At 37.2% G+C, this 22,639-nt stretch overlaps 1 protein-coding gene across 2 annotated transcripts; it reads left to right on the forward strand.

Annotated features, from left to right (window-relative positions):
* Nucleotides 1-308: 308 nt before the first annotated feature.
* On the forward strand, nucleotides 309-18,703 carry LOC132144145 (glutathione hydrolase 1 proenzyme-like). 2 transcript variants are annotated; one of them, XM_059554894.1, is made up of 14 exons: nucleotides 309-446; nucleotides 1,547-1,605; nucleotides 1,690-1,860; nucleotides 1,951-2,081; nucleotides 5,799-5,885; nucleotides 6,057-6,246; nucleotides 12,773-12,936; nucleotides 13,017-13,166; nucleotides 14,629-14,765; nucleotides 15,062-15,255; nucleotides 17,569-17,684; nucleotides 17,776-17,891; nucleotides 18,101-18,208; nucleotides 18,317-18,703. In XM_059554894.1, exons 2-14 carry the CDS (start codon nucleotides 1,583-1,585, stop codon nucleotides 18,494-18,496), a joined length of 1,767 nt encoding a protein of 588 aa, XP_059410877.1. In that variant the 5' UTR covers nucleotides 309-446; nucleotides 1,547-1,582; the 3' UTR covers nucleotides 18,497-18,703. The 2 variants fall into 2 exon arrangements, with proteins under 2 accessions (XP_059410877.1, XP_059410878.1); XM_059554895.1 differs by lacking the exons at nucleotides 309-446; nucleotides 1,547-1,605 and having other exon boundaries at nucleotides 1,776-1,860; nucleotides 6,057-6,243; nucleotides 18,317-18,698.
* The last annotated feature ends 3,936 nt before the right edge of the window (nucleotides 18,704-22,639 follow it).

Below are 22,639 nucleotides of genomic sequence, written 5' to 3' on the forward strand. Positions count from 1 at the left end.
AATATAAAGGCAATTAAAATATATTGCTTGGATAAAGTGATGGGATAAAGTTCTCATACACCTTTGCCTCTCTCATACTGATCTTCAATTTATAAATGAAAAATATATATGAAATCTGAAAATAAAAACTGAATTTTTATTCTTTAGAACACAACCAATAGGCTAATATTTGATAAGATCAGAATTAAATCTAGCAGTTTATATAACAGAGAGTGAAAATTGTATGCACAAAAGAGTGGGTCTACTCTTTAAGAAAGCACGACATAACTACAAAGGCAGCCTGCTTAGCACCATAGCAAACAAGAACAGGAAGCAGGAAGCTGTACCGCCAGTGGCCATGTAGTTAACTTGTGGAATATTTACCCTGACATCTGACAAATATAACATTTTATCAACTGCACCACCTCTGGAAACAGAGTATTTTCTCAACTTCTCATCCAATTACGGTAATATATTTCACATTTTATTGAGTAACTGTATTACTTTTTTAACTGTTCTTATAAACTTTTGGAAAGAAGACTCCAAAACCAGAACAGAATGAAAAACAATAAAATAAAACAAAATAAAGTAACAATCTTTAATAGAAATCAGGGCTTGCATATAGCTGCATATTGCAGTACTCCTGCACAGATTAAAGGGATAGATGTCCCAATAGTGAAACTTCTCATCATTAATTTACCTCATGATGTTTTGAACCTCTAAAATGTTATTTTTCCTCTGTGGGACTTAAAGGGATACTCCACCGTGTTTTCATATTAAACTATGTTTTTCCCTTACCTAAGACGAGTTGATACATACCTCTCTCGTCTCAGTGCGTGCACTCAATCGCTTTGGCGCGGTGACACTTTGAAAGCACTTAGCTTAGCCCATTCATTCAATATGGGCCAAGCAGAGAAGCTACCAAACACCTCCACGTTTTCCCTATTTAAATACAGTTACTCGCGTAGTAACTAACTATATTGTGTGGCGGAATACCATGGCAAGTGCTTGTAAGCACTTCGTCTTGGCGCAGTAATATCTTCACTAGAGGGAGCGGGGGTCGGTGAGAGGATTTTTCACGAGTGAAGATATTACTCCGCCAAGTCGAAGTGCTTACAAGTACTTGCCATGGTATTCCGCCACACAATATAGCTATACATTTTACACGCTTAGAAAAGCGCAACGTTTTGTTTTATGTTACCGTCCTAGGTCGAGTTACACTACGCGAGTAACTGTATTTAAATAGGGAAAACGTGGAGGTGTTTGGTAGCTTCTCTGCTTGGCCCATATTGAATGAATGGGCTAAGCTAAGTGCTTTCAAAGTGTCACACCGCGCCAAAGCGATTGAGTGCACGCACTGAGACGAGAGAGGTATTTTTCAACTCGTCTTAGTTAAGGGAAAAACATAGTTTAATATGAAAACACGGAGGAGTATCCCTTTAAAAGATAGAGATTTTCAGGAAAGTTTTAATGTTTTTTTTTTTTTTATAATGAAAATAAATTATACTTTAAGCTGCACACCAGACTTATACCACAGTGTTTGTCTTTTTTAATGATTTTTTTTAAGAGTTTCTTCAAACTGGTGGACAGGGGCAGTTCTGTGATGGGTTGTCTCACCTGTAAAAGGTGATGAAACATGTACACACACATACACACAAATAATATATATATATATATATATGTATACATACTCTGGTGCTCTGCTTTCAGATGCATGTGTGCCGTTGTGTTAGTACTGATTCTGATAGCGATAATCAGTCTGATACACTTTCTGATACCCCTGAGATCCCCTGAGACCCCTGAGACCCCTGAGACCCCTGATAACTGCTATAAAAAAGCAGCAGTGGCAGCAGATGCTGAGACTTGCTCTGAGATTGGAAAGTAAGATTTTAAAGAGCCATATTCATGTTTCTGAGAGAGACTACTTGCATGAGACAGAGACTTTTACATTGTTTCTTGTTGTGTTTGCAGGGACATGTTGAAGCGTAATGGTTCAGCTATTGATGCTGCTATCGCCGCTCTGCTGTGTGTGAGTCTGTTTAATGCTCAAAGTGTGGGCATCGGAGGAGGGGGAGTATTCACCATATACAATCCATCAACAGGTACGTGTGATTTAACCAGACTCCCATAACAGTCTGCCACAATGTCAGCAGTATCAAAAAAAAACAACTCCTATGAGTACAATAATGATCATATTGATAACACTTTTTTGGTTAACTGATGACACCTTTATCACCCATACATCCACATATAAGTGATTTACTTGAATGTCTCTGCAGAAACCAGACACTTCTCACTGTACTCCTCCTCCAACAACACCTAATCATTTTGGATGCTGTTAGATCCGGAATGATTGATTTGGTCTCATGAGACGAAAAGCATGGGTTCACCTGGGGCCTGTTTCAGAAAGGAGAATAAGTGAAAACTATATATTAACCATGAAATAGGGCTGCACGATTAATCGCATGCGATTGTCATGCGTGTCTTGTCAGTAAAACCAGTTCTGTGATTAGCGGTAAATGTCTATCACCTGGTTCCAAATGGAGCGGCACTCTCCTGCTGTAATTTTTTTTTTGTTTTAAAAATGACCTAAGAACATTCCCATGGATTGTTTAAACAATGTTTTTAGTGGGCAGTTTTATTTTTGTTCCCAGAATCTTTTCTCAAAAGATAGGATAACATTCTTTAAAAATGTATTGCAGAACGTCTGATATAGTCACTAATATTAAATTAATAGTCTAGGTTGGACTCCTGATAAAACCAGTTGACCAGATTGTTCCATGAAAAAAATTGGCTTTGTATATTAAGCAGAGGTTGGACACAAGCAAGTCACAAGCAAGTCACAAGTCCTCAAAGGGATAAAGTTAATGAGATAATTAAGTGACTAATTAAATGATGATTGTGCATTAGTGATGAACATCTGCTGTTAACAATCAACATCACTGAAGTAAAGAGAAACACAAGAACTACAACTGAATTTAGCCACAGCCTTCAACTGAAAAAAAATAAAAATAATAAAAACAAAAACACTCTGCCACCATAATTGTGATCTAGGTTTGCTTTAGGTAGTCTCTTGAACCTTTTACTAATGCAAAGGAATTTGATTCAAAACAATTGTAATATTTTTTTTTTTTTTTGCAACAAACATGTATGCATTGCTGAATCAAACCTTGCAGTATCAGATGATCTTATGCTTTTTCTGCTTATATCTCATGATGACTGAACATCATGAAATAGTCTTTGGATTATTGACTGACCATATTACTGCACTGAAGTTACATAAAGAAAAAAAAAAAGCCCCACCAATCAAACACCATCACAATGCTTCAACGTTGTAAGATCAAAAAATAAAAACCAAACTGTGAGTTCAGTCTTTTAGACATGCACACTTATCACACGATCCTCAACAGTGGTGACAATTTTTCATACTGCAGTGCAAGTTTTTACCATGGTGTTACCCAGCATGCAACATTTTGTTGATTGTCACCACTGTTGAGAGTCATTTGCTGGTTCTTGATGTCTATATGTCTTCATAGACAGAGGAGCTCAAATTTTGTATGCACTTAATAGACTTAAGAAATTCAATCACATAATTTTTTTTGCATGCTATAGTTCTACTGTGTTGATTATGCAAAATGTAATTTAAACAAATTGTCAATTTTACTGTAATCAGACATGATTACTTGCTTATCATATACAGACAGTTTCCATTTTCTCTCTGCTTTACAGTACTTCGTGCAAGTGTTACAGAAAGAGATCTAACACAGCAGTCAAGGGTCAAGAGCTCAACTAAATCAAACACTGATCTCCATGATGTTTACATTTTTTAATCAATAAAACATCAACATCTGATTCTCTGTAGTTATCAATAACAGCAGGTGTTCATCACTAGTGCATAATAGTCATTTAATTAGTCACTTATTTATCTAATTAACTTTAACCCTTTGAGGACTTGGGATATGACTTGAAAACTTGCTTGTGACTTGAAAGTCACACCTCTGATATTAAGTGCAGCTCCATTTGAAAGCAGCTGATGGACATTTACTGCTAATCACAGAAGCAGCTTTACTAATAAACTCACTAATCACCAAATGAAGACTTCTGGTGAAGACCTAATTCTTTCAGACCAATCATGATGGTAATGTTCTTAGAACATTTTAAGAACAAAAAAGATTATAGCTGGAAAGTGCCGCTCCATTTGAAACCAGGTGATGGATATTTACTGATAATCACAGAACCGGCTCTACTGATGAGACACGCATGACAATCGCCTGCGATTAATCGTGCAGCCCTAGATTTTAGGCAGGGCAAGGCAAGTTAATTTAGCACATATCATACACTATGGTAATTCAAAGTACTTAACATCAAAGAAAGTAAAATAATCATGAAGAAAAATAATAACAAAATTAAAAACAAGTACTTTTAAAACTTTGGAAATTATTTAAATATGGACTTGAATAAATGAATTTAAACAGTTAAAAATAGAAAATGATTTTACATTAAATACAATGAAAATGTAAAATACAGTGCAATCGGTTTTAGTAGAAAAAAGAGCCGTGTAAATACCAAGAGAGTGTCTGAAAAGCTATGATAAGAGTGACACTATCTCACAGAGTCAGATGCAGCCTGCAGACGTGACATGCATGGTTGTTTATCCACACCAGGGGCCCGTTTCACTAAGGAGGTTCAACCAACTCTGAGTTTAAACTTGAACTCTGAGTTGACTTACCCTGAGGTGGGAAACTCTGAGTTTTTGGTTACAATAATTAATAATAATAATTTAAGTATTTTAGAAATTATCTGCCAATAGAGTAAGAAAAATACAGCAGTGGCTGTTTACACTAAGTGGAATTAACATACTTTCTTAGCGATAGATCCTATTTACAGTAGGCTAAGTTCAAGTAGTTCTAGATGCTATTTACAGAATTTTTTTTTTTACAATTTTTAGAAAATTTTGTTCATTTTTATTGAAAATAAATTCTAATGTGACGTGATGGGAAAAGTGAGAAGAATGAGCTTGGCGAAAGCCGGACTCTAACCCAATCAATCGTTTTACAAGCTAGTTTTCCGTGCCCAAAACATTATGCCATCTGCATACTTCAGATTCAATACAAATGTAATTCTTATCAGTGTTATAATGTCACTGGTGAACACTGGCAGAACGTTAGATTAATGAACTAATAGCTAATCATTTTATGGTATCTCATGGGCAAAAAAATATATATAAAATAATAATATGAATAATATTTTAAGTGGAAGTAACATACTTTCTTAGCGATAGATCCTATTTACAGTAGGCTAAGTGCAAGTAGCTCTAGATGATATTTACAGAAATAAATGTTCTGTGAAAATCGTGATATATTGTATTTATCATGTAAAAGTAGCAGTTCTTTGTAACAGGCTAAGTGTAAATAATAATTAGATGCTAGTTATATTTTATACTGGCAGATACATTTGCACCTCCTTTGTGAAATGGGCCCCTGTTGATCAAAACCTGTCTTAAACCTTACACCAACATTTTTTATTTAGTTTTATTTAGTAACTTTCATGAGGGTGTACTCATTTTTGCAAGACAGCATTTTATCACTTTAATAAAAAATATCCTAAAGAAGGCATTTATTGTTGGAATGGTTTGCAGCCATCTGTGGGTATTTTAAAAATGTTTTCTATATGCGATGCCATTAGAATAAAGGTGTTTTTTTTATATAATTTGAATCCAAAACATGCCTTGTTTTTTCGAACACAAATATGTGTTTGCTCTCTTGAAGCTGACTACTGGGCCACCCTTTTGTGTAAAAGTTTCATGTTTTCAACCTCAGGAAAGGTGGAGACAATAAATGCGAGAGAAACTGCTCCAATGAGTGCTTCACAGGACATGTTTGGCAAAGACCCAAACGCAAACCCAGGTAAACCACCATAAATCTACACATCCCCTAATCCAGCCTCCATGTTGGTTTTACAGAACAGTCTCAACATTTTTTGTAGCAAATAGCAAAGTGAATCTATGTTATGATTTCTTGTCACTTTAACCATTGAATTACTAGACCACACCTCTGTGTTTTTTTCATGAATGGCAGGATTATTTATAGGTACACCAGGACTGCTGCGTGGTTATGAGTTGGCACACAAAAGACACGGGAGACTGCAATGGAAGGAGCTATTTGAGCCCAGTATAAAGCTGGCATTAGACGGATTTCAGATCGGCAAGGCCTTGGCCTTAGCCATCAATGAGGATAGTGGCAAAATTCTGAATAGTCCAGCATTGTGGTAAGAATATGTCATTTGTTAACTATTGAAAGACTAGGCTAATTTGTATAAATTTAACCAAAACAAACTTTCTCAGTGATTGCTGTCTTTCTGACAAAATATATTCATATATATGCACATATATATATGTATACAAGTTGATATATATTTATTTATTGATCATTTAAAAAAAATTATACAACTAACAAAAATATTGAAAATATATGCCTTCCCAGAAAAGTAGACAGATTAATATCTTAATTAAAATTGTGTGGTTTGTCAGTTTTGAGGCAATAAGATCCATTTATTTTCAGAAACACCACATCTTTTACCCTAACAGACAATTCATTAACTGCATGATTTACCTCTGTGAAATTTTGAGTAACTGGTGATTTAATTTCAGCTCTATTAATTTTACTTTTGAGTTCCCTTTTGATACTACACTCGTACTGCGTCATAAGCCATTTAGGGTCCGTGTACGTTTTGATAGTTTGTTTTCCAATTTGAAATGAAATAAGCAGAAACGAGAAAACGGCCCCTTTATTCGTTTTTTCGTTTTCGGCTTGATTTTTCGTTTTTTAGTTCAGAGGCATAAAACGAATAAATGACTTCAAAATTCGTTTTCCACATGTGGGCGCTCCTGAGACGCCCCTTCTGCCGATCGGTCAAGCAAATCTGAGCATGTGACATCACCAGTAGTCGATCAGGTCGATGATGGTCAAATACATTTTTATTGAAAATGACCCGCGAGTATGATCGACAGGACGATAGCGGAGGCAATTAAAAGCGCACTACAACTTCTGTTAACAAAAACTTAATTTTTTTTTTAATATAAGTGACTTTGTCTTTGTTTTTATCAAATAATTGTGAACCACAAACTGTTTTAAAGGACGATTTCCAAATATATTTTATTTATTTGTTATAATATAGGTATTTTATGTCACCCGTCTTATTAATTTATTATTATTATTATTGTACTTTTTTACTGTTGTTTTTTAATTAACAGTATATCATAACAATTTATAAGGATCAAAATCTACAGAAGAGATTAACAAATAACATGGTGTTGTCATAAGTTAACTAATCAATGGGAAAATTTCCTCACCGGCACAACCCTATTCTTAATGTTGGCTACATGTTACAGATTTAATGTTGAGCACATAATGTTAAAGGCTTCTTAAATACCATTTCTCTCGGTTGAAGAGTCAAGAAGGATGTGTTAATTTACTGTAGATTTCAATCTGTCATTAGTTGGTGACCCGGTGTAATTATAATAGCATAAATAAAAACAAATACATGTAATAGGCTATGTATGCCAATAGGCAAAACACATCTGCTTTTCCTCTAGATCACTTTACAGTGTGATGGAAATAAACTTTTCTTAAAGCGTGTTGTATATCACCACAGCTTTATTGGCACCCTTCTATATGTGTTGTATACTGTAATAGACAATTGTCCTGCAAAATGATGAGGTTTCGTAAAAAAAACATTGCGAGCAAATGTCGAATTGTGTTTTGAAATTTAAATCAACAACGTGAGGCTTCAGGCTGTCTGATGAACACTGTATGAACAAACACCCAGCTTTGCATTATAGGTGGCACAGAAACAGCATCTGACCTGGGATTTATATGTACTTTACACACTGTCTATTGCAGCTCAAAGGAGGCACTGTGAATTTACATAGCAATTTCATTCCAAGAGGCTATTAAATGTGAAGTGACAACATGAAACTACTTTCAATATATATAAAAAACACCAGCAGTTGGTGGCAAGTCACCCTGATAATGATTAAATACCAATTTACTCATTTAGGCTCACAATAAGCAGATTACATAATTATACCATGAAAAAAATTTAATAAATAAATAAATATAAATATATATATATATATATATATATATATATATGTGTGTGTGTGTAAAAGCAGGATCACCTACTGGGTGGAACCCAAACGGAAGTCCAGTCCTGGTTGTATAATCAAACAATAAAAACGAGAAACAATGCATGCCATCAATAACATTTTTTATTCCACAGGAACTTGATCCAGTTCACTTGTTAAAGGATACTCCACTTTAAAATAAATTCTGTCATCATATACTCACCCTCATATTGTTTCAAAACCTGTACGAATTTCTTTCTTCTGCTGAATAGAAAGGAAGATATTTAGGAGAATGTCAGTAACCAGACAGTTTCTGGTCTCATTGACTTCCATAGTATATATATATATATTTTCCTACTATGGAAGTCAATGAGACAATGTGTACTGTACACATACACACACACACACACACACACACACATATATATATATATATATATATATATATATATATATATATATATATATATATATATATATATAATTTTTTTCATGGTATAATTATGTAATCTGCTTATTGTGAGCCTAAATGAGTAAATTGGTATTTAATCATTATCAGGGTGACTTGCCACCAACTGCTGGTGTTTTTTATATATATTGAAAGTAGTTTCATGTTGTCACTTCACATTTAATAGCCTCTTGGAATGAAATTGCTATGTAAATTCACAGTGCCTCCTTTGAGCTGCAATAGACAGTGTGTAAAGTACATATAAATCCCAGGTCAGATGCTGTTTCTGTGCCACCTATAATGCAAAGCTGGGTGTTTGTTCATACAGTGTTCATCAGACAGCCTGAAGCCTCACGTTGTTGATTTAAATTTCAAAACACAATTCGACATTTGCTCGCAATGTTTTTTTTACGAAACCTCATCATTTTGCAGGACAATTGTCTATTACAGTATACAACACATATAGAAGGGTGCCAATAAAGCTGTGGTGATATACAACACGCTTTAAGAAAAGTTTATTTCCATCACACTGTAAAGTGATCTAGAGGAAAAGCAGATGTGTTTTGCCTATTGGCATACATAGCCTATTACATGTATTTGTTTTTATTTATGCTATTATAATTACACCGGGTCACCAACTAATGACAGATTGAAATCTACAGTAAATTAACACATCCTTCTTGACTCTTCAACCGAGAGAAATGGTATTTAAGAAGCCTTTAACATTATGTGCTCAACATTAAATCTGTAACATGTAGCCAACATTAAGAATAGGGTTGTGCCGGTGAGGAAATTTTCCCATTGATTAGTTAACTTATGACAACACCATGTTATTTGTTAATCTCTTCTGTAGATTTTGATCCTTATAAGTTGTTATGATATATTGTTAATTAAAAAACAACAGTAAAAAAGTACAATAATAATAATAATAATAATAATAATAATAATAAAATACCCATATTATAACAAATAAATAAAATATATTTGGAAATCGCCCTTTAAAACGGTTTGTGGTTCACAATTATTTGATAAAAACAAAGACAAAGTCACTTATATTAAAAAAAAAATTATGTTTTTGTTAACAGAATTATAGTGCGCTTTTAATTGCCTCCGCTATCGTCCTGTCGATCATACTCGCGGGTCATTTTCAGTAAAAATGTATTTGACCATCATCGGTACCCAAGTTCTGACTGCTGACTGAACACTGGTCAGTGATCCTCTCCCGCTCGGCGCTGTCTAGCGCAGCTTCACCACACAGATTTAACTCCGCACAGCTAAATAAAACGGGCTGGTGGCAGACTAATATTTAATATTTCTGATGTAAAGATTTCTGTGAAACGCGTAAAGTTGCACAGAAGAAAGCCCAACAGGACCTGCCCTGTACAGTTTAAGAATCGGTAGCCATAGTAACGTTAGAGGACTATTATTTTGTTGAACAGACCTGAGCGACTACTGGTGACGTCACATGCTCAGATTTGCTTGACCGATCGGCGGAAGGGGAGTCTCAGGAGCGCCCACATGTGGAAAACGAATTTTGAAGTCATTTATTCGTTTTATGCCTCTGAACTAAAAAACGAAAAATCAAGCCGAAATCTCGTTTTTTCGTTTTTAAAAAAAAAAAGAAAAAACGAATAAAGGGGCCGTTTTCTCGTTTCTGCTTATTTCATTTCAATTTGGAAAACAAACTAACAAAACGTACACGGACCGTTTAGGCTATGTCCCTTTTCTCCGATTTCTGAAGCCTTTTTCAACCAATGGGCGGGGCATCGGGCTATATAAGCGGCTGTCACATCCAGGCAAACTGATTCTTTCTCCGTCAGCGACAACTGATATCTCTTCATGGATTTGAGACCTGAAGCCGATCAAGCAGCTGAGATCACCGCTGAGCACCTTGCTGCTTTGTGCAGCAGATCAGCCACTTCTCCCTGCTCTTGGTCCTCTAGCAGCTCGCCGCTCACAAGAAGCACGCAGCTTCGAGCAACCAGCTGCCATCTCAGCTCAAACCACGTTCACTGGCATGACTTGTCCACATTGTGTGGATATGAGCTTGGCCTTTTTCTATTCAGAAAGTGTCTTTGCTTTTTACTCCCTCGCAGTTCATTCTTTCCAGGAGCCCGTGAGGAAGAATGAAGGATGAGATAAAGCTCACGTCAACTCATGGTCTGCGTGCATCTATCTCTTCTCAGAGAAAGTTTTTGCTTGTCCGCTTCACCTACCTAGACCAGCATTCTTTTGCCAGTGTGAATGATTTGGTCTTATTCGGTGGGTCTGAAGATACCGAGGATTGGTCAGGCTCAACTCAGAGGCCTGTCCCCTCACCATTGTGGTGGAAAAATTTGTTTCCGTCGATTTTGCATGACCATATATGCTTATGGAACATTATATGTGCATGTGTTTTCCTAGAACTGCTGTGTAGTCACAGTGATAAATGGGTTTGGGGCCTAGGTGAAGATGTATGGGTGACAAGAGATCCACAGAGCCATGTTGGGCAAAGAAGGGAGACAACTGGGAGATCCACAGGTGTGGGAGGTCATCTAGGCCTTAAATATAGGGGGACCGACCTTTGTCACAACCTGCAGCAACTTGTGTTTCTGTATAACTGTCTGACCTTCTTTGCAAAGAATAAACCTTTTTAATTACAAGACTGAGAGTGGGTTTTTCTCTTATGCTGATGAGAGTTGAATTAATTTTAACCCACCACCATCTACCCAGCCGATCAACACCAGGACTTCTGTGGACACTGAGCTAATCCATCCAGCTGATCCTGTCTAAGGCCATCAGAGAATTCAGACTGTAGTCATCTGCACCTGAGGAGCCCTCACACAGCCGACTAGATGAGTGGTTCCTGCCGGGGCTCTGCCAGGCCCTTCCCCAGAGGGCTGAACCCCTCTTTCCTGAGGTCTACAAGGAGCTAACGAAGTCGTGGCATGCCCCTTACTCTGCCCACCTCAAAACATCTGCTTCTCGCACCTTCACTGCAGTTGACGGCAAGGGGCAGAGAAGATCCCTCCAGAGAACGAAGCTATGGCTGCACACTTGCCACCATTGGATGAAAGTCTAAGGCGATCGTCACCCACGCTCTTGCAGGGTGAGCATACGCCTCAGCTGGCCAGGCTGCTTTGGCACTGCACTCCACGGCCCTGCTGCGGATAGGTTCACTGCTGCATAAAAGTCATCCCAGGCTATGTGATACTTTTTTCCCAAGCACTCATCTTTTACTACCTTGAGTGACCCCTAGCCAGTACCAGCTCAGGAGCCTGGTAAAACTACACTGAAAACCAGCTCATGCCACAGCCTGAGCCCCAACAGCGCTCTTGTGCTACCTAAGTGCTACCCCCTTCTGAAGCGGCCCAAGATAGTGCTGGACCCATCGCCTCAGAAGTCAGCCTGATGCACCAGTCAGGAAGAGGGGAAGGTTAAGTCCCGCTGTGGCCGGACCATCCTCCAAATTGCCTCGTCCCTCCTTCACGTCACCTTGTTCTATTCCAGGTGGTCGAAGCGATGTGTTTGTTGCCTGCACAGAGCCCAGCATAGGGGATTTTAAAAAACACAAACATGCACAAAAAGAGAGCAAATTTCCTCTTCCACTATTTACGAGCAACACAGTTCATTACAGCGACTTAGTGCCTGAACCAATACAAGCCCTCGCCATGTAGCCCGAAGCATGGCAGGCCATCCCCGTATTGTCAAAGAAGGTTTTTGAAATAATAAAATGAGGTTACGTACTGAGATTAGCTCCGAGGCCCCCATTATTCAACAGTGTGGTCCTATCCTCTGTGACATCTGAGGATGTGCATGTCTTTCGCTCAGAGGTAAAATCTATGCTGGTGAAAAGGGCAATATAAGTGATCCCCCAGCACAGAGCGAATCAGGCTTCTACAGCCGGTACTTCCTCATTCCCAAAAAGGACCGCTACAGCGATCTGTCATGCCACATTAAAGAGACACAAAATTATATTTATTGTTTTAATGGACAACATTTTGAAGCTGAGATGTTGTTTCATATCAAAAGTAACCTGCATGTCTGTTGCCGTGTTTTCAGTTTCCTCTTTGCTCCAGGATGTATTTATAACCACATGAGTTGTGCAGTATGAGAGCGGCATGGCTATTTGGACATAGCAACAGTAACTAAGGAGGGCAGGTTTTTGCGAAGGGTCAGTTGCGGTGGCACTACAAACAGTGTTTCTATATGTTTTGCTCTTGTCTTTCTATTCTTTCCAGTGAAGTTTTTTGTGGCTCAAACAACAAGAGCATCTTAAAGGAAAATGACACAATAAGATTTATCCAACTAGCTCATACCTATAAGAAGATAGCAGAAGAAGGACCAGATGCATTTTACGATGGGTCACTGACTCAGGATATACTGGATGATATCAAGGCTAAAGGTTTTTAATGCTTAAATGTGACTCTTTCATATCTAAAGGGCCATGCCAATCTCGCTGAATCTTTGTTTCTTGTGCTACAGGAGGGATAATAACACACGAGGATCTAAAGGGTTATAAGCCAGTGCTGAATGAGCATGCATTAAACTTCACTGTGGGGAAATACATATTTCATGCCCCGGATGCTCCATTCGGTGGACCTGTGCTCGCTCTGATACTCAACATACTCAAAGGTCAGTGAGCGTGCATCTGTGTACTGTGTACATACTGTTTGTATGTTTTGTTTCTCATATATATATATATATATATATATATATATATATATATATATATATATATATATATATATATATATATATATATATATATATATATAATATCTGCCATCTCTATCTGTAGTCGATCTGATAAAATCCGTCCTGAGCACTCTTCTCCCTGTCTGTACTAAACTGTAAAACATGAAAAGTTAAGAATACTCAAAACATTTGTGGAAACTTATTCCCTCAAACAGAGGAAACAAACTCAATTTCTTAAGTTAAAATAGCTTAAAATTCTTATGACAAGTGGTGCAGAGCTGAGAGCCATGGGAGCCAAGCCAATCTCCACTTTCATGATCCCACCCCACTCATCACAATTAGTGATGGGTTGTTCTTGAACGATTTATTCATTATGAACAAATCTTTAATGTGACTCAGGAAGAACGCTAGAAGAACACCAAACTCAGGAAAAATGCCAGAGTCGTCTCGGGAGTTATTGGTTCAGTCGCGAATGCACAAAATTCTATAGGTTCTGTACTGGAATTAGTCTTGTAGTTCACCTGTTTCAGTGAATGCAGTCTGAGCCGTAAAGAGAATTAATCTCATAAGTCCTCTGGTTTTTTGAGTCATTCATTCATCATGTGACAGACCCATAAGCATTACCAATGCAGTCTTGAGCTGGAAAGATAATTGATTAGTTCATCTCATGAGTCCTCAGGTTTTTTTTGAGCTGTTCATTCACCACGTTACAGACCCATAAGCTTTAACCTATGCAGTCTGAGCTGGAAAGGGACTTAATAATAATAAAAACCAACTCTTTATTACCTTTGTTACAACATTTCAAGAGTTCATGCTTACATATAATTAGCTGAAGTATTATAATCCATATTTGGCGTTCTGTCCGAGGGAAGGGCTCCGAGCACAGGAATGGCCCAAATCTAGAGTACCCTCCCATATAAAGGTGTAATATAAACTCTAAGTGGAGGAGATGGGGTTGAGGGGAATGCTGATAAACCGTCAATGGATATAGGTAAGTCAGCTGTATTTATACCATAGTGTTGATTAACTTAATTGCACTCCAACTGTGCTAATTAGGCTAAGTATCTGACGCGCTCCTCCCGAACCTTGTTAATAAAACATCATTTCACGAGGTCAAGCTTACATATAATTAGCTGAAGTATCATAATGCATATTTGGTTTGCTGTCCGGGGGAAGGGCTCCGTGCTCTGGAATGGCCCGTATTTAGAGTATCCCCAAATAGGCAATAGCAAAGGACAGTCGCCAGACTATATCATACAGTCTGAAAAGCTGTAAAGGACCAAAAGACTTGCTCTTCTCTTAGATAACAGACAAACACAGAGTCATTTTAAGAGTCTGTCTTTAATATTATATTTAAACAATTTCTAAGGTTCAGTTCAAAAGATTAAATTCATTTCAGATTACAACTTTTCAAGAAGCAGTGTGTCCACAACGGAGAATAAGATTTTGACCTATCATCGTATGATAGAGGCTTTCCGCTTCGCTGATGCCCAGAAGAGTAAACTGGGAGACCCTGATTGTGAAGACCTCACTGAGGTGAGTTCAGCTCTACTTATGGATTCCCTGGACCTTCATCAGATATGCACAGGCTAATATCGGTAAGTTCACCCAAAAATAACAATTTTGTAAAATGAGCAAACTTTCCCCCCATACTATAGCAGTTTTGGGTGAACTTTACCTTTGAGCCATCTTACATCTCAAATACATAATTTCTGAATTGTGTTAACTATTGCCGCATCTGATCTGACAGGAACAACTTACATTATGGCAGATGTTATTTTCTCAAAGCCTTTCACTGTTCCTTTATAAAGTTTGTCAATCTTACTTCACAGATTATAAAAAGAATGACCTCAGTGAGCTTTGCAGACAACATAAGGAGTAAGATTAAAGATGACTTCAAACAAATCAGTTACTTTGAGCAAGAGGACAGTGATGGTGTACCTGCATATGACCATGGCACATATCACCTGTCTGTCCTCGCAGAAGATGGGAGTGCAGTGGCCGTCACCAGCAGTATCAATAACAAGTAAGAGAAATAATAAGAGATAAAGAGAGCAGTGATCCTTAATCTTGGTCTTGATCTAACACACCCAGGATGCGGATATTTCGGCCACCAAAACAAAAACATTCTTTAAACCAGACATATACAATGCACACACAAAAAAAGTGTGTAACTTTTAACTTGATTTGACCCTTGATGTAACTAAATGTACATTTAAGGTTACATGAGAAAACATTTTTACAGTATAATACACTGGCGTTTAAAAGTTTAGGATCAGTAAAGCTTTTTAAATATGTTTCTTATGCTCATCAAGGCTGTATCTTTTAGATACAAAAATATAGAATTTTATATCCCGAAAATATTATTGTAAAATATTATTGTAATTTAAAATAAAAGTTCTTAATATACTTGAATAGACACTGTTCTTTCTAACTGTGTATATATATATATATATATATATATATATATATATATATATATATATATATATATATATATACACACTGATGTATCTAAACTGAGAAATATTAAAAAAAAAAAAAAAGTGTGAATTCTTATATAGCTATTTAAACATCCCTATGAACTACAGTTTTTACACAAACCTGTGTGACTGTAAATGTCTCTTGAGTTTTTTTCCATTCTGTGCCCATCATTCACTGTTTCCAGCACTTAATCAAGCCACTCTTCTATAATACATGATGAGGTTTTATTTCACGTCATTGCATTTGCATTGTCTCTTGATTTGACCTATTTTGTCGGCAACCATTGAAGTATTCAGTTTCTACAGCGACTCATTTGGCACACATCATTCTCTTTCTATGAAACCTGTAAGTCTCATTCACTGGTTCTTACTCTGTAGTGATATCAACTCTAGCAGTTTGCCCAAGCATTGCAATTCTTCCTCTTTTAATTTGGGGGAAGTCGTGGCCTAATAGTAAGAGAGTCGGACTCGCAATCGAAAGGTTGCTCAACCCCCAACTGCTCCCCGAGCGCCGCAGCATAAATGGCTGCCCGCTGTGTGTGTGTGTGTACACTTCGGATGGGTTAAATGCAGAGCACGAATTCTGAGTATGGGTCACCATACTTGGCTGAATGTCACGTCACTTATTTTACTAGAATTAAATCAAATTCAGTCAAACGGCCGCGTGTGTGCATACAGCTTAAAGGGAACATTGCTGAGTGCTCTTTCATAATATTAAACATGTTGGAAGTTGTCAGAGAATCAGCAGAGTCATTGACTCATGGGCAACTTCAAACATGAGTCTTTATTGCCCAGAGGGAACAAATGCCTCATACACCTTTACATGGTGAGATTGCTGCATCAAATACCTTGATGTTTTCTGTGAGTTACAATTCTACACTTCTGTTTCTATATTCAAGCAGTGCTCCTGTGGCTATTTTCGACAAGCATTACAGACTGGAAGTCTGAGAGAAATTCTGTACTCTGTAACTCTACTCTGACCGAGCAAAGCAAGATTTCAGTAGGAGCAGTCAGTAGATTTGACATCTCCCACAAGTTGTTTCAGATCAGCTAGTGGGACATAGCCTTTAGCAATATTTATATATCCACTGCTAACACAATTTACTCAAAAAAGAAAAATATTGCACCAGGGCCATCACTATTGGAGAAAGGTGGGGATGTTCCTAGGGGCCCATAGCTGTCAGGCCGGGCAGGACCAGGGGCCTGGTGATTTCATGTGTGAAAGACACTCGGGACAGTAACTTCCCAGTTGTGCAACTGCTGCATGTAATCACGAATGTTTGGAATTTTCATGTTTTTTTAAGCCTTGCCATTTCAAACATTCAAGGTTTTTTAAAGCATTCAAGTGCAAGAAAACTCTAAAGAACTCAATTCATTACTCATGCACTGTGACACACATAACACTGGGCATGCAAAGAGAGCCATGTTTCACAGCCCACACAAAATTATGTCAAAATACCCGTCCTAGTGTATGCTAGTGTCCCAGCATGCTTGAAACTGTTGATTATGTCTTAAGTGAACTTAAACAGATGAGAAAGAAATCAGATGTATATCGTTATATTGCATAAATGCTTTGTGTTTAAAGTAACTGTGCCTAATCTACCAGCTTTTGTTAGAAAGAAAGAAAGAAAGAAAGAAAGAAAGAAAGAAAGAAAGAAAGAAAGAAAGAAAGAAAGAAAGAAAAAGAATCCCTCACTGCTCTTGACTAAATAAATTTTGTCGTGTTAACAAGGATCTATCTCAAACCCCAGCATGTCCCTGATTGTTTTTTTAGAGACATGCTTTTCCATTTTAATGACTGTTGCTTTGCTGATCTTTTCAGTCTTGTTATCTGAATATTTCCTGTATTCTCACAGTTTTGGTTCTGGAGTGATGTCACGCTCAACAGGCATTATATTTAATGACGAAATGTCTGATTTCATTGATCCTGATCTGACAAGTGGTCCTGGCAAAAACAACCAAATTAAACCAGGTACAAAACAGTATAGTTTGAATGAGTTACAATATTATGTACAAGTAAAATATAAATGTTCACATGTAAAACACAATTTTTTTTGACAAAGGTAAAAGGCCACTTTCATCAATGTGTCCCACAATCATCTTGGACAAACAGAGCAAACAAGTCCAAATGGTGGTTGGAGGTGCAGGTGGGACAAATATCACCACATCAGTTGCTCAGGTAACAAAAAACACTGAAGACGTACAATGACATTAGATTACTCTGGATTATAATTCTGGACTTGAAAAAAAACATTTGTTTATTCTGCATAAGACCATGCAGGCTAAGAGTATATATTTTAATAATTAAACAATAGGTATTTGTAATTTTTAAGTGTATATGTCTTTTTTCTAAAATCCCTTTCCTCTCTCCTGTGTTTCTCATCTCAGGTGATCCTGAATTATCTGTTCTTTGGCTATGACCTGCAGAAAGCTGTTACAGAACCCAGATTTCAGATCACAATAAAGGAGACAAATATAAAAGATAGCTTTAATAAGGTAGGACTCATACAATTGACCTCATATATTTGTCATCTAAATCAAATTCACAGAGTCAGAAATGTGATAATTATTCAAATTTTCTCTGTGTTGTATTTCTGAATGCAGAGTGTCACTGATGGCTTGAGGCTGAAGAATCATACTATATTTCACAATGCTGAAGAATCAGTGGTCCAGGCAGTGGTTCAAGAGGGGAACAAAATCTGTGCTGAATCTGACCACAAAGATATGCCTCTCCAGCCGGATAATGAGCACTGCTCCTGTACTCATGCTGCTGTAGTCAAATGAGTTCAATCCAGCAGAAGTATTCTCTCCAATATTGTTTGTTGGGGTGTTTTATAGGTGCCAATAAAACCTGAGCAGGTAACATGCAAAAAAAAATGTTCATAAATAACATTGTTCCAGCTGCGCTGCATTACGATATTACACAGTCAAGTCACCTTTATTTATGTAGTGCTTTATACAGTACTGATTGTGATAGCTTTTCAGTGTCAAACAGGAAAATTATGCAAGAGGTTAATAACAAACAGTACATTTTTCAGTTAAAGTCAGTTCACCGTTGATTCAATGATGTAATTAGCCAATCTGCTTGATAAGTGTTGTTCTGTCAATTTTTCATAGGTGAATAAACACAGAAATTGATGAACACAGTGCAGCATGTCCTTTTGTACACACCATAGTAAATATGAACAAGTACAGAGAAGTCCAAAAGAAAAAAAAAAGCAATTGAAACTGTTACACTACTAAATCTATCTTATTTTAAATGAATAATTTAAAATTTAAGGTACAATTTGTAAGATATTTGCAGTACAATATCCAAAAAGCACTAGGCTAGTGTTATATATTTTGTCCAGCTGATTACTAACAATATCTTTAATGTTTTCAACTACTTGTAAATTATGAGAAAATTCCCATTCTAAACAGTGACACGGGGTAGTGCAGTCGCCTGTCAATGACGTTAGTTACCCTTTGTTACCCCCTTTACTGACGAAGAAACCACATGACAACAGTGTCAAAGTGGACAAATGCGGAAATAGTGTCTAGCGTCCAGCAAACCACTAGCTTGCTTCAAGCAGTTCCTTATTTACTTCTTCTTGCACGTTTTATGGTGGATTGTGTTGCTTATTTATGGAACATGTTTACCGTCTGCCGCTGGTTCTGTCGACAAGGACAGCTCCCGTAAACGTTAGCGTACGGGCCAACCAAACGACCCAAGAAGAGTTTGGGACAAGAAGACTTAGGTCATAAAGAAGTTGCAATTCATCATGCTTTATTTTATATATTAAAAATGTATTTTCTTGAAGACTAAAGTTTATGTAGGTGCACTGTAAAAAAAAATCACGTAAAAAAACGGTAAAATTCCGGCAGCTGGGGTGCCGGAAAAATACCGTTAAATAACGGGCACATTAAGTAACGGTAATTTTCCGTAATTCAAAAATACAGTTTTTTGCTGTAATTTTACATGAGATTTTCTGTATTTTCTTCAGCTTTTAATGTTTAATAATATGTTTTACATAAATCTTGTGGAAAGTTGAGAAAAAAAAACATTAAATTATCATAAAGTTTGAACACTTTAACTTCAAATAATCAGCCATGAGTGCGAAAATTTGTTTTAATAATTTATTGACCTAGCTGCAAGAATATACCAATAGTTTGTTCAGGACTGCAATTTACTAATATTCTTTGTTCAAAACTGCAACAATATACCAGTATAAAGATTATAGCACACTGCAACAATATTCCAATAATTTGTCCATAACTGCAATAGTATAGAAAATATAATTACAAACGATCATAACTGCAACAATATTCGAGTAAAAAAAATAAGCCCAAAGGTTTAAATTACTGTAGATCACAACTGCAACAACATACCAATTCAGTTTGTTCATAACTGCAACAGTATATAAAATATATATATATATATATATATATATATATATATATATATATATATATATATATATCATAACTGCAACAACACACAATAAAAGAATTGTTAAAAACTGCAACAATATAGCAGTTTGGTAAACAAATAAAAATTAATAATTAAAATTGTCCTTAAAACTGAACCACCTGTGAACAGATTAATTTTTCTTGACAACAGATGATGCACGAAAAAAAATAATTCAACCATGAAAGCAAATAATCAGCAAGTATTTTAAGTCTGTGACACTGTCAAGAATTTCTGCCAGGCAATGTAGGAAGATCTGACACTCAAAAGTTTTACTCCATCCTTTCATAGTCCGCAATCTTGTTAATCAGTGAAAGAATCTTTGGACTGACTGACGATTTCTTTCTCGATGTGGTCTTATCCACTTCCGGTCCCTTCTCGGGGTTCATCTTAAAAAGGCATCTGTTGAATGAAAAAAAAATCCTTAGTAATAAAACATGGACTGTAACATATGCTGTGAATATATTTAAAATAAAAGCAGAACAATAAGAACTTGTAAAGGGCATGCTTGTGGTGGATGTTTGCTATAAAGAAGTATGTGAGAGGTTGTGTGTGAGGCAGACTGAGAAGGTTGTGACAATGTAAGAGAGTGTGTTGTGTGAGGATGAGAGTGTGAGGATGCATGTAGGGGGCTGCACGATTAATCACATGCAGTTGTGAGATGCGTTTGCAGATGAATCGCATTCGATTATGAACAGGATATTGTGTAACTTGTCAGTGAACTACAGCTCTGTGTATTAAATGTTGCTCGATTTGAAAACAGGTGATGGATATTTACTACTAATCACAGGACCGGCTTTACTGACGAGACACGCCTGAAAAACGCATGTGATTAATCATGCAGCCTTAGAAGCGTGTGTGAGGATGCGCGTGAGAGTGTGTTAGTGTGTGTGAGGATGCATGTGTGACTGTCTATGTGAGAGTGTGCTTGTGAGAGAGAATGTATATGTGAGAGTGTGTGAGTGTAAGGATGCATTTTTAAGAGTATGTGAAAGTGTGTAACTGTGTGTGTGAAGATGCGTGTAAGAGTGTGTGTGTGTGTGTGTGGATGCATGTGTAACTGTCTATGTTAGAGTATGTGGATGTTTGTATTAGAATGTGTGTGTGTGTGTGTGTGTGTGTGTGTGTGTGTGTGTGTGTGTGTGTGTGTGTGTGTGTGTGTGTGTGTGAGAATGCGTGTGTGAGAATGTGTATGTGAGATTGTGTGAGTGTAAGGATGCATTTGTAAGAGTTTGTGAAAGTGTGTAACTGTGTGTGTGTATGTGTGTGTGTGTGTGTGTGTGTGTGTGTGTGTGTGTGAGGATGTGTGTGAGAATGTGTATGTGAGAGTGTGTGAGTGTAAGAATGCATTTGTAAGAGTATGTGAAAGTGTGTAACTGTGTGTGTGTGTGAGGATGCATTTCTGAGTATGTGTATGTGAGTGTGTGAGTTTGAGTTTGAGGATGTGTGTGTGACAGTGTGTATATGAGAGTGTGTGGATGCATGTGTGACTGTGAGTGTGTGTGTGAGAATGCATGTGAGAGAATGTGTTTGTGAGATTGTGTGAGTGTAAGGATGCATTTGTAAGAGTTTGTGAAAGTGTGTAACTGTGTGTGTGTGTGTGTGTGTGTGTGAGGATGTGTGTGAGAATGTGTATGTGAGAGTGTGTGAGTGTAAGAATGCATTTGTAAGAGTATGTGAAAGTGTGTAACTGTGTGTGTGAAGATGCGTGTAAGAGTGTGTGTGTGTGTGTGTGTGTGTGTGGATGCATGTGTAACTGTCTATGTTAGAGTATGTGGATGTTTGTATTAGAATGTGTGTGTGTGTGTGTGTGTGTGTGTGTGTGTGTGTGTGTGTGTGTGTGTGTGTGTGTGTGTGTGTGTGTGTGTGTGTGTGTGTGTGAGAATGCGTGTGTGAGAATGTGTATGTGAGATTGTGTGAGTGTAAGGATGCATTTGTAAGAGTTTGTGAAAGTGTGTAACTGTGTGTGTGTATGTGTGTGTGTGTGTGTGTGTGAGGATGTGTGTGAGAATGTGTATGTGAGAGTGTGTGAGTGTAAGAATGCATTTGTAAGAGTATGTGAAAGTGTGTAACTGTGTGTGTGTGTGAGGATGCATTTCTGAGTATGTGTATGTGAGTGTGTGAGTTTGAGTTTGAGGATGTGTGTGTGACAGTGTGTATATGAGAGTGTGTGGATGCATGTGTGACTGTGAGTGTGTGTGTGAGAATGCATGTGAGAGAATGTGTTTGTGAGATTGTGTGAGTGTAAGGATGCATTTGTAAGAGTTTGTGAAAGTGTGTAACTGTGTGTGTGTGTGTGTGTGTGTGTGTGTGTGTGTGTGAGGATGTGTGTGAGAATGTGTATGTGAGAGTGTGTGAGTGTAAGAATGCATTTGTAAGAGTATGTGAAAGTGTGTAACTGTGTGTGTGAAGTTGTGTGTGTGTGTGTGTGAGGATGCATTTCTGAGTATGTGTATGTGAGTGTGTGAGTTTGAGGATGT

This window comes from Carassius carassius, chromosome 7 (genome assembly GCF_963082965.1).
Source record: "Carassius carassius chromosome 7, fCarCar2.1, whole genome shotgun sequence".
Classification (NCBI taxonomy): domain Eukaryota; kingdom Metazoa; phylum Chordata; class Actinopteri; order Cypriniformes; family Cyprinidae; genus Carassius; species Carassius carassius.